The sequence below is a fragment of the Ammospiza nelsoni genome, chromosome Z, assembly GCF_027579445.1.
Source record: "Ammospiza nelsoni isolate bAmmNel1 chromosome Z, bAmmNel1.pri, whole genome shotgun sequence".
NCBI lineage: Eukaryota > Metazoa > Chordata > Aves > Passeriformes > Passerellidae > Ammospiza > Ammospiza nelsoni.
The window spans coordinates 12917583-12931122 of record NC_080669.1 but is presented as its reverse complement, the minus strand read 5'-3'; the positions used below and the strand labels follow the sequence as shown (position 1 = coordinate 12931122).

Genomic DNA, 13540 nt, shown 5'->3' with positions numbered 1-13540 from the left:
AGTACCTTTGTGAAATTTTTTTCCTTCATTTTAACCAGGACATTTTTTTCATCTCTCAATAATCCAATAGCATGATTTGTCTGAATAGAGGCTTCCTCTATTAAGACCTTGTGGAGAAAAAACACCTAGTTTTAAACCTTTAGTAGCAAGTTAAAGAACATCCAGGGGCAATTCCAAGCACTAGCGTGCAATTTTCTTTACCAGTATCTGAGCAGTCCCTGATTTTTGTTGTGCCAATTAAAACATCACTAAATAATTCTCATGTGCTTTATAAGATTTAGTAGGATAGAGTAGAATGGTCATGTTAATAATCAAGAAATTTTAACTTCTCTTATCTTCACAAGCAGTAGATGAACTAGATAAATAATTCTTCCAAGGTAGAAGAGTTGTTTCCCTACCCAAAACTTAATCACAGAATTTTTTTCACAGAATCACAGAATTTTCAAGACTGGAAGAGACCTATAAGATCATCTAGTCCAGCCGATGTTCTAACTGTTCAGCTAGATCATGGCAGCAAGTGCCACATCCAGTCTTTTTTTAAATTCTTCAAGGGATGATGCCTCTACCACCTCACTGGGTAAATGATTCCAGTTTCTGACCACTCTTTCTGTGAAGTATTTCCTTCTTACTTCTAACTTACATCTAGCTTGACGCAACTTGAGACTGTGTCCTCTTGTTCTATCCGTTGTCGCCCGGAGAAAGAGGCCGACCCCCAGCTCACTACAGCCACCCTTCAGGAAGTTGTAGAGAGTGATGAGGTCACCCCTTAGTCTCCTTTTCTCCAGGCTGAACAACCCCAGCTCCCTCAGTCGCTCTTCATATGGCTTGTGTTCCAAGCCCCTTATTAGTTTCGTTGCTCTCCTCTGGACACGCTCAAGTAACTCAACGTCCCTCTTAAAGTGAGGGGCCCAGAACTGGATACAGTACTCCAAGTGAGGCCTCACCAGTGCCGAGTACAGGGGAAGAATGACCTCTCTGTTCCTGCTGGCCATACCATTTCTGATACTGGCCAGGATGGCATTGGCCCTCTTGGCTACCTGGGCACATTGCTGGCTCATATTCAATCGACTGTCAACCAGCACCCCCAGGTCCCTTTCCACCTGGGCACTATCCAGCCACTCCATCCCCAGCTTGTATCGGTACAGGGGATTATTATGGCCGAAGTGCAATACTCGGCACTTGGACTTATTGAAGTTCATCCCATTTGATTCTGTCCATTTGTCCAGCCGTTCCAAGTCTCTCTGGAGAGCCCTACACCCCTCTAGTTGATCTACACTCATACCCAATTTGGTATCATCAGCGAAACTACTAATAAAAGACTCTAAGCCCTCATCCATATCGTCAATAAAAATATTGAACAAAACTGGTCCCAACACAGAACCCTGAGGGACACCACTTGTGACTGGTCGCCAGCTGGATGTGACACCATTCACCACCACTCTCTGGGCCCGGCCATGCAGCCAGTTTTGAACCCAGCAAAGGGTATTCCTATCCAGACCACGGCCAGCTAGCTTGTGTAGGAGTATGCTATGGGAAACAGTGTCGAAGGCCTTTCTGAAATCCAGAAAAACAACATCTACAGCCTTCCCTGCATCCACTAGCCGGGTTACCTGATCATAAAAAGTGATCAGGTTAGTTAGACATGATCTACCCCTCCTAAATCCGTGCTGGCTAGGTCTGATACCCTGGCCATCCTGCAAGTCTTGCATGATGGCACGTAATATGAACTGTTCCATTATTTTGCCAGGTATAGATGTCAGACTGACTGGTCTATAATTGCCAGGGTCATCCTTTGCGCCCTTTTTGTGAATAGGTATCACATTGGCCAGCTTCCAGTCATCCGGAATCTCACCAGTAATCCACGACTGTTGGTAAATGATAGAGAGTGGCTTTGCAATCTCACTCGCCAACTCTCTCATCACCCTGGGGTGGATCCCGTCTGGTCCCATAGATTTGTGAATGTCCAGGCATTTCAATAGTTCTATAACTGCCTCTTCCTGGATAATGTGGGGACCATTCTGTTCCCTAAAACCATCTACCAGTCCAGACGGACGGGAGTCTTGAGGGCAAGTTATCTTCTCATTAAAAACCAAGGTAAAATAGGCATTGAACACTTCTGCCTTCTCCTCGTCTGTAAATACTAAATTACCACCTGTGTCCGTTAAGGAACAAAGGCTGGTCTTAACTTTTTTCCTACTATTAATATATTTATAAAAACATTTTTTGTTGTCCTTAACAGCAGTCGCTATCCTGAGTTCAAACTGGGCTTTGGCCTCCCTAATTTTTTTCCTGCAAACTCTAGCAGCCCTCTTGAATACATCCTTGGAGACCTGACCCTTTTTCCAACTCTGATGCGTCCTCTTTTTATTCCTAAGCTCTTCCAAGATCTCCTTACCCAGCCAGCCTGGACGTTTGGCCCGTTGACTGATCTTTCGGGATACAGGAATGGTTTGTTCCTGCGCCTTCAAGATCTCTGCCTTGAAGTAAGCCCACCCTTCCTGAACTCCTTTATTTTTAAGGGCGGCTTCCCAAGGGACACTCTGAATTAATCTCTTAAACAGGCCAAAGTCCACCCTCCGGAAATCCAATGTACGAGTTTTACTCGTGCTCCTCCTAATATCGCCAAGTATTGAAAACTCTATTATTTCATGACACTCTGCCCTAAACGACCTCCAACCATCACATCCCCCACCAGCCCATCCCTGTTTGTAAATAACAAGTCTAATGTAGTCCCTTCCCTGGTGGGTTGATCTACCAGCTGTAACAAGAAGTTATCTTCCATAGTTTCTAAGAATTTTCTTGATTGCCTCTTTACTGCTGTGTTAAATTCCCAGCAGATATCTGGTAGATTAAAGTCACCAACAAGAACAAGGGTTGATGCTCTTGAAACGTTGCACAACTGCTTATAGAATAAATCGTCTACTTCTTCTTCTTGATCAGGTGGACGATAACAGACTCCCAATATGATGTCGACGTAGTTGGCCTTCCCCTTGATTCTTATCCATAAACATTCGACCCCTTCTTCCTTTGTTTCAATTTCAATGGCATCGAAGGTTTGCTTAACATAAAGAGCTACGCCACCTCCTCTTCTTCCTTTTCTATCTCTTCTGAAGAGTCTGTATCCAGCCAATGTATTACTCCAGTTATATGAGTCATCCCACCACGTTTCCGTGATGGCAACTACATCATAACTTTGCAGTTGTACCATGGCCTCCAGCTCTTCTTGTTTATTGCCCAAACTGCATGCATTTGTATACATGCACTTCATCTGGGCAACTGAGTTCACCCCTATCTTACGTTTACAATTCTTGGGGCTGCTTCCAGTTAGCTCAGCTGGTTCCCATTCCCCCTTCAAGCTTAGTTTAAAGCTCGCTCAATGAGGCCTGCCAGTTCATGAGCTAAAATCCTTTTGCCCTTAACGGAGAGGTGTACCCCATCTGATTCCAGCAGAGAAGATGCTGTAAAAGTTTCGCCATGGTCATAAAATCCAAAATTATGTCGATGACACCAACCCTTAAGCCACTTGTGGATGATACGAATTTTCCTATTTCTTCCATCTTTATCTTCCGCCACCAAAGGGACTGAGCACATCACTACCTGTGCTCCTGCCTTGTCAATTACCTGACCCAGTACCCTGAAGTCCTTCCTGATTACCTTAATGCTCCTCTTCTCGATCTCATCACTGCCAGCCTGAATTATCAGCAGTGGATAATAATCAGAGGGCTGAATCAGTTCAGGAAGTCTCTCAGTAATATTTTGTACCCGGGCCCCAGGGAGGCAACAGACTTCCCTGTGGGATGGGTCTGGTCGACATATAGGACCTTCAGTTCCTTTCAGGAGGGAATCACCTACGACGATTACCCTTCTTTTCTTTTTGGTACTAGAGGTAATAACTCGTGTTGCAGGTGAAACATAATTAGGAGGTTCACTAGGTAGACAATTCTCTCCTAAACCATCTAGTTGTATCTCTGGATCCAATATCTCGTACATGTTCTGTAGTGGTACTTGGCTGGATGATGGAGGGGGGCAGATTTTTCCATTTTTACCCCTCACAGGGACCCATTCCCATTCCTCTTCATCCACCAAGTGCCCTTCTAGCGTCTGAGAGTGGGAGGCATATAAATCCTCAGTCTCTTGATTAGTAACCTCCTTTAAAGATGGTAGGGCTGAACTCCACCAATCTATTTCCCTTTCACTTTCCCTAATACTCCTTAACCTTTCTACTTCCTCCCTAAGCTCAGCCACCATTAAAAGGAGGTCATTCACTTGTTCGCAGCGTAAACAATTCTCCTCCACAGCACTCCCTGATGCCACCAATAAACTCAAACATTCTGGGCAGGGGTGCGTCTGTACACTCACGTCCTTTTTGGAGGGCCCAACTTGATCACTTATACCAGCCACAGCTTTTGATCTTGTAGAAACCATTGTTAACAAACACCCCAGAGACAACCAGACGGCAGGGGATTCAAAATCCGGAGGTTCAGGAATCCGGGGATTCAGGAAATCCGAGAGTTTAGGAATCCAAGGATTCTATAATCCGAGATTACAGGAGTCTAGGGGTTTAAAAATACAGAGATTTGGAAATTAAGGATTTAAAAATCCAGGGTTTCAGAGTTCCAGGAATTCTCCAGCAGCAAGTTGGCACCACAGAGCTGCTAAGGTAGTAACACAGACTCTTCAAGGGATGCAGAATGCAGGGAAGGGAGCAAGGCACAACTCCACAGAACAGCTCCACGACACGACTCCGCGGTACAGCTCCGAAGCTCACCTCCGCAGCACAACTCCGCGGCACACCCCCACGGCACAGCTACACGGCCTAGCTCCGCGGCCTAGTTCTGCGGCACAGCTCCGTTCTAGCCCGTTCCTTCCACATGGAAGGAAAGTTTCCTTTCTTCCATTCTAAATTTTCTGAGCTTTGTAAGAGAGCACAACCAGCAACAAAAATTGCTATGGTTGTTATGAATAGGTGGAAGAACACATCCTCTTCAGCTGTATTTTGTGCAAATGAGCATTTACAGGGCGTTGAAGCTACCTTTGGTCCTTAAGGGGTACCATAGTTCAAAAACTAGTTATAACTGAGTTGTGCTTGAGGAAAGACAACGCACTGGGAGAAGTGACTTAAACTTTTTTATCAATCTATCAATAACTGTGTAATATGATTTCATCAGTAATTACAATCCTGTCAGTAAGAGTTTTTTTAACTGATAAGGCAATTCCTTATTTTCCCCTTTCAAACAAGCTAATATAAAGTTTGTGGGCTTCTTTTCTTAATTTTAAAATATTTACTGCCTTTATGATCTTTCATGAATGTTCCTAGTTTCTGACAGCTGTAAGAGGCAACTGGGTAGACTGGTAACAAGAAAAATTCCACCCATTTTTGATTTTTCTGCTTATTTTTTCTGAAAAGGAGGTCAAATTGAGACAATGGATTGAGACTGCCAAAACAGCTTTTGAATATTTAGCCTGAGTTTGGTCCCATGGTCCGCATGTAACATCAGCCACCAGAAATTACAAATTTCCTTGTAGCTTCACTGTTTCTGCCACAGAAAGATGGGTTGATATCTCATGGTGCAAGATGTAAAATCTTAATGTATTGTATAGATTATTGCACCACAAGGAATAGGTTTAGTTACCTTTATAGCATTAATATTATTTTATATTTTTAAATATTATTGCATAAAATCTGTCTGAAATAAATTTTTACTGATTTCTGCATAAAGAAAATACCAGGCAGCGCAAAAAATGAATGGCACTGGATCTGCAAGCAAGATTTAATATTGCTCCCAAGTGCTGCAGGGATAATTCCTAGAGCAGGTGAAGAGGAAGGTTCTTAAGAAAATAAACCAGATAGACTGCAATTTTCTTTACTTTCTGTAAAGTTTTATAAGTTTTATTTGGTTCATGACTTGTCAAAAAAAATCAAGTCAAGAAAGAAGGAAGTGAGAGAAGAAAAAATACAGAGTCATAGTAATAATTGTTTAATTGCATAATTAAGATTTAATAGCAGGCTAGGAAAGAAATAATAAAATTTTCATCTGGATAGACTGTGAGGGTAAAATACTCATGTCTTTTGCTGATTTTTGTAGATATTTTAGTAATGTTACAGCTTGTCTTTGTCACCTGACTCCAAAATCTTTGCTGTCAAAAATAGCTTTTTATACAACTCAAAAACTATTTACTTTATTCCAATGATAAAAATATTTTAAAGGAGCTTACAAACAAGATAAAGGAAAATATATAAAATCCTGAAATAGCTCATCAAATGGTTTCACACACAGAATCTGTGCAGTAGTTGTTACCTCTCTTCTTCCCTTAAATGTAAAGATCTTTTACCATACATTAAATTTTCTTAGATTTTCATCACGCATGCACATATAAATAGTTAGCTTTTTCTGTGCCTTTCCTTTATTTTTCTTTCCTTTATATTTCTCCTCTGAAACCTGTTTCAGAAAGACAAAACCAACATTTTAATTAAAATAAGCAAGAAGCATTATGTGTCATGCTGCTCGTACGCATCAAATCAGAAAAACTCTTTGCCCAATAACAAACAGCCAGATTCTAGAGACAACCTCCAGGATACAAGACGTTGTAAAGACAACTTGGTATCCTTCAAACTCTCTAAGGATAATTTTCACTGCTTTTAACTAAATGCATCTCCCTAAATATTTTCTACACTTTATAGGAGAGAGAAATATTTTGTATCATAGCAGCTTTCAGTTACACAGAACTAAAATCAGAACTGAGAGAGTTTTGGAAATATCAACCTTTCAACAAGCAGGCTGATAAAAGCAGATATCTGTTAGGATTTAAAATTTCAAAACAGATCAATCATTAATTAGGTGAGGAAGAGAGAGAATTATTGCAAATGATAGTTACAGGATTGTCTGAGCATCCCAGCTGCAGTCCCAGCTCCAATAAATAAGTCAGGATTTCACAGCAGGTAGGACCAAGAAAAGAAAGTGACAGAACACAATTCAATTCCGTATGTATGAGTTTCCTCAGGTGGCAGAAGACTTTGGCTTACAACCCAAGAGAAGACAGCTGAATTCAGGGTACCAGTATAACAATGTTTGTAACAATAACCACAATGTACACAGAAAAAGCCATATCATTATTTTATCCCTTGAGGAAATCTATTCTCTTTGAGACAAAATGCCTGAATAGTTTGGGGGAACATAACTCAATTAAACAATCAAATATCACAAAAAAAAAAAGACAAACAGAAAAAGGAAATCTTATTTATCACACAAGCTTTTTGCTTATATAGACAATTCACAAATAGATTTTCTTTATATCTGTGTTTATATTTTGCATTTATATATAAATATGCAATGAAATTAAAAAAAAAAAAAAAAGGATGAGCAAACAAGCAATGAGCAGTGAAAAACAAAGGATGAAAATAAAATAGTTCTGGGCAAAAGAAATTGTTTGGAATAGAGAACGTAGCTCTTTGGAGCATATTCAGCACTGGCTTCAATCTCCTGTGAAACATTTAACTGCACAAAGTGGCATACATCCCTAAATAGAAACATAACAAGAAAAGCAATATTCCTCTTCTTGGTAACAAAGTGCTTTAACAAGAGTCCCACCAAGAGTTAAACAACTAATGCCCACAGAAAACATAGAGCTTGACTGAAAGTGCGCAGAAAGAAAAAACATACCTGTTTATGTTTTCACAAAGGACTTTTCGACTAAAGCAGAAAGGAAGAGATCTGCAATATGTTTACCAGTATCTGACAAAATTAATTCAATTTCTATGATAACCTATGATATAAAAATTTTTAATTGCTACTGGAAAGAGAAAGATGAGCTAGTCTACAGAAGCTAGACACCTATCTATATGAACATGCAAAAAGGAGCAGACCATTTAGCCAGAATGCTTTCTGAATTGCTAGAAATTATTTTTTACACTGCCATATGCAGAACAGATATATCACTACCCAAATCATGAACACTTACAACATTATTTCCTTCCCTGACTTCTTTTAGTTTTTATTTTTTTCTTCAGTATTTTTCCAGACTCTGAAACTTACCATTGCAGATGTACTTTGCAAAGAGTTTAATAAACACAGAACCTGCCAGATGAGCACAGGAAATTTTTCAGACACTCAAGTACTCACACTGCTTTAATTCAAACATGACTGTCATGTCTCGGCATCTTTTCCTCTGTTCTCTGGGCTGGCTATATGTTGCGAAGGCATGGCAAGCTATGGAAGCTGTGCTGTTAACTGGAACTGGTTGCAAGAGCTGCTGACAGAAGGAGACACCCATCAGCACAGTCTGGCCCTCACTGCTTTGAATGGATAGCAACAGGCTGTGGGAGACAAGGCCAAGAGAATGAAACTATGGTAAATTTCCATAGCAAGCCTTCTACAAGGGGCAGAACAGCTAGGTTTCCCACTTTGCTAAGCCTGATGCCTAACATTTTGATTGTTGATTGTGAGTATGCTCCACCTCTTCTCAGAGAGAAGAGCTCTCATTTGCTCTAGCAAATCTCACACTGAGAGGCTGGACAAGGCTGCAAATATCGATTCATTTTGAGCAGGTAATCCTCCTAGTGGTTACTCACCAGTCATTTTATGTACATAAACTCTTTGTAGACTATATGCTGTAAATAGAAACACTTTTTTGCCTGTCTTTTGATCAGCAATACATCAAAATATTCCACATTGCCAGCTAAAAGCTCAAAGCTCTCTGTGTGCTTGTCTAGTCTGAGAAAGTTGCTGCCAAAATGGAGCATTTGGGATATACTCCTGGTACCTTGGTGCTGAGTGTATAACAAGCAGTCACAGGAAAACAGACAGGCAGGTATCTAGACAGTCAAAAAGAGGAAGCTGTCAGAACCACAACACATCTCCAGTGAAAGCAAACTTAACTGACTGAGAGAAGGATTACACAAAAATGCATTGCTGCACAATGATCGTGATCTCACAAACTCACAAACCATTTTCATGCAAACCAATTTTTTCTGAAGTAATATAGCTAAAAGTTCAATTCCACTTAAAATGGTAAAATAGAATGCAATTTTTTCACCTGAAGATGTCCGAATTTCTTCCACATCATTAACTGTTTCAGCTTTCTGTGAATCAAAACCATAAGAATAAGAAAAGATCAAAAAGCAAGATGTGTTTTTGCAACAGGTTTCTTGGCACCATTTCAAATTTTTTTTCACTTGACTAGTATGCAAGAAAAAAAATTAAAACATTCTAAAATCCTAACTGTCAGAAAAAAAAGTCAGTGCAAGAAATGAAGTGGGTTTTTTATTGCTCTCTGAGAGTACTTTCCTGTCCCATGCTGTACTAATTTAACACATTACAAAGAGGATAAGGGTTCAAAAATTTATTTATAACACAATACACCAGCAATAAACACAGAAAAAGTTTGTTCAGTCCAAAGCTGTTTCAAATTTGAAAAAAGTTGTTCAGTAAATTAAAACATAGTGTCTTCATCTTTTGGATGTCTTCTCACGCTTATTTGAATAAAACTATAATTATTTACATGCATTCATCTTTTGTTCATTTCTCTTTTTAGTTTGTTTGTTTGTTTAGTGAGCTTTGGATTTTTTCCTGTCAAAAACATGCATATGAAAATAAGTAAGAAGTTTTAGAAAAAATATTGGCAATTCTTACTAATATTCAAATTGGCATTCAAATAGCATGCAATCTTTAGGTTTAATAACCAGAGAAAATTGTTGATAGATCCAATGAACACTTGTCCAAAAGAGACCATCTTTTGTCATGTATGTGGTTTAACTCACAGAACTGTCTGTCAAACTACATTTCCAAGATGAGCTGTCTTTAAGGAAGCCAAGAACAAAAAAAAAAAACCAGATTGTTTTTTCTGACAGCACTTTCATACGAGCTACAATTCAGAGCAGTGCTACAGCACGCGCAAGAAAGAAATATTTGAAATATTTGAACAACAGTAAAGAACTTCAAAAGAAAACTCAAGCTTAATTTTATAGGAAAACTCAAACTTCATAACACATTACCAGAATACATTAGCTGGGACTCAAACTCTTTCCAGATGACAGCCCACTCTGGATGCCTCTCTCCCGGCAATATTTTGTGTAAAGGAAGACCTAAATGATCATCCTGTGCCAAAAGAAAACCACTGCTCACAATCCATGTGCAGGCTGTGCCAATGAAGTGAGAGGATTCCCCACAGGTCAATTCCTAACAAGCTCTGGATAGTGTTTGAACAGAACTCCCAAAAACCAGGTCATACATACAGTGGGAGACCAGCCCAATACCTCACACAGCAGGGAACAGGATCAGATAGCATGATTAAAGCCAATTGGGAAAAATGAGGACACATCTGTTTCTGCAGGCAGTGTTTAGATATGCAGGCACCCAAAGTGCACCTGCAGCCTTTGGCCGTTTTGTCCCACAAAATTTGGAGATTCACACTGTGGTGCCAGCATAAAGTCCCTCAGAAAGTGTAACCCACACAGACGGGCTCTAAAACTTTGTGATCAAGCACTTTCTATCAAATGGATATATGTAATAACCCCACTCCAAAAAAAATTTAAATATGTATCAATATATTTATATAAATATACATGGGCATATGTGCATTCCCTATATACATTAATTTTTTTTTTAGCCTTCAAATTGGCTTTGAGTTCAACTGCCTAGGTTATCCTCTTAACTACAGTCTTTCTGCCCGTCTCTGTAAGATAAAAAGTAATGAAAAAATGTCTGGAAGGTTACTGTGCATTAAGCAATCACCTCAGCCTTAGCTTAAGAAGCAGTTTTGAACTCGTTTGCCAAGTTTCCAGCTGAGGCTCACATTTTTGATAAAGATTTGGGCTTCCTCAGTTAAAGCTGAATTAGGTGTCACATCCACAGGCAGCCAGAGGGCCACTGGAGAACCATCACATCACACAAGAACTTGAGAACAGCCTGTCATGATTTTGACAGTCCAGCACCAAAACTAATCAACAGCTAGCTGGAACTAGAGAAGATATTAGTTTTCACCTGGGAATCAAAGACTTGTACATATATATTCCTTCCTCCCATCCCTGCCCCCAAAACATGCATGCATGGAGGCAGGGTGATTGCTCTCTATCCTGGAGGCAGGGACCCATTCCTGGTGTGCAGAATGCTGTTCCCCTATCAGCTGCTGGCAGAAGGGGAAGGCAGCCCTAGAGAAACAGGAAATCAGTAGTGCAGAAATACTGAGCCTTAATGCCTTTCCTTCTTCAGTGGTAGCACGATGCCCAACAGGCAGCTACAACTACTTGAGGGAAGCCTGTAATCACAAGATATTGCAGTGTAAAAGGGATTTTTACAAGTAGCCCTCGGATTTATTAAATTAATGAACTGGGCTAAAAAACACCAAATGTCTTTGATGCTTTCACACACAAGAAAAGAAGGAAAATGTGCAATGAATTTCAGGATTACTGTAAGCTACCACAAGAGCCTTTGCAAATATGTGGAAAATGCCGCCCAAACACCATTTTTCCCCCTTGTTGTTTGCCCAACTGTGCAAGAAATTTCTTCCTACTTCAAGTGTTACAACATGACACACAGGAAAACAGATCTCAGAGAGCACAACAGATGGTTAGATAAAGAGTATGAACCATGGGAGAAAAATGTGTGTTTAGGGATGTAAAGGGCAACAGATCTTCAGTGAGAAACAACAAAAAAGAACTAAAAGAAATTACTTTCCTAGTGTTGTATGAAAGAATTTTAAAAAGAAAAATCAATTTTCAACACTAGCAAGAAATTCTACTCAAGAAGTGTTACCTCTCTACTTTATGAGGGCACTACTTGAGATAGGTCTTTGGATACGGAGATTCACATTTCATTAGTATATGTAAAGACTAGGGAATATAGAACTCTTCATGTCTGAAATACAAGGCAGATACCATGCAGTCTGTCTCTAAATTTCTTCAGGTAAGATGCATGAGAATTTCACCAATATTGATTGTTCATTACTCAATGCTGACCTTTCCATGCAAGAGACATGTAAATATTATTGAAAATAATAGCAGAGCTTTAGAATTCTAGTAAAGTGCATCCCCAGGTCCACATTCATGAAAATTTTATGCCTTATCATGCTGTGCCTTTCATTATACAAGTGCAATAGTTAAAACACTCACTAAATAAAAATCTCAGACATCTTATGAAAAAGCCATGGTTAGATTTTTGGCGATGCTATGTAGAAACAAGAGCACTGTTTGAGCCATTTTTCCATAACTTTGTGTCATTTATTTCCATTTCGGTTCAGCAGAGTTCACATAAAGATGTACTAACCTGAACACTGTAAAAAACTCGAGCACTATATTAATGCTATGAACCAATGGAAAAAGTACAGCCAACTATTGCCCTAGTAAACGTCTTATTTACCAAACAATGCAATTTTGTTATTCATCACAGTTTCCTCCAGAAAATCTAAGTGAAATTTGCTAAACCCAGATGGCAAGGTGCTGTGTACTCCTGAATGCTCCCAACTCACCATTCAGCATAGCTGGGTGAAGCATAACATCAATCCCCATCTGCCTTGCCAGACTAAACACCCAAAATCCACTGGTAGTGCTGTGGGAAAGCCACACATGTGGCTTCCTTACCTCTCTTAGTGTTCCTGTGCTTGAAACTTGACTGTAATTCAAGCAGGAGTTGAAGGGGAGAGCAAGGGGAGAGGTGAAGGAGAGGAGAGTAAGGGAATCTCCACGCTGGAGATCTACAGGGTGAACACGGTTTCAGTTCTCTGACCCTGAGCTTTGCAGAGCTCCCTGAATACAACTGGTTTTACTGTGGATCTGGGAATTGCAGAAACATCCCGCAGCAAATAGCTTCTCAAAGAGAGTACTGTATAAGAGCAAGGGGATAAGAAAATTCCAAGTCTGAGTGGCCCTGCAGGTCTTAGCTACATCAATATCCTGTGGTAAGAGGCTTTGAGGTATGATGGTTTTATCCCATTAAATATTTTAAAAGTCAACACTACTACTGCATATAGACATTCTAATTTTTAATACTGATCTGCAATGAACTGTTAAGCTAAATGACAAAGCCATTGAACTAATTGCAAATTTTGATGCATTTAATATCACCAAAAGCAGAATAATGCCACACAATCTGGCTTCAAGAAGCTGGAATGGCTACAATGCAAAGTCTGTAACCTATGAGCAATCAGAAGAAACTGAACAGAGACTAAAAATTTGAGCTTTAAAAAGTACTGCAACAGCTCAGAGTTCCTTGGAGTGATGAAGGATGTTGCATCCTGGAGTACGCATCAACAGAAATTATAACTTTCTTGCTTTCTTCAATAATTATTTGTTTAGCAATAAACAGTGTCTTCAAATGCCAAACAAAATGAAATATGCATTTTAAATAGGAAATTCATCTGATTGTGATCAGGTATATGTGTATTCTCAAAAGCAGAAAACCAATTTTCTTGAGATTAAAAAATAAAAATCCACAACATGAAAGATCTTAAGAACAGAAAAATTTCTAGTATCTGGTTTAAAATGTCTTCAATAATTTTGTAGTACTCAAAAATTCAGGTTAGTATTTTTTAATTAGGGCTGGAAGGC

General features: G+C 39.6%; 1 protein-coding gene across 1 annotated transcript; it reads right to left on the bottom strand.

The window, feature by feature from the left end:
* Positions 1-500: 500 nt before the first annotated feature.
* On the bottom strand, positions 501-1311 carry LOC132087100 (uncharacterized). The gene is given in 3 exon segments (XM_059493130.1): positions 501-903; positions 905-995; positions 998-1311. Coding segments are annotated over 3 exon segments (777 nt in total). The 5' UTR covers positions 1281-1311.
* Between the last annotated feature and the right edge of the window lie 12229 nt (positions 1312-13540).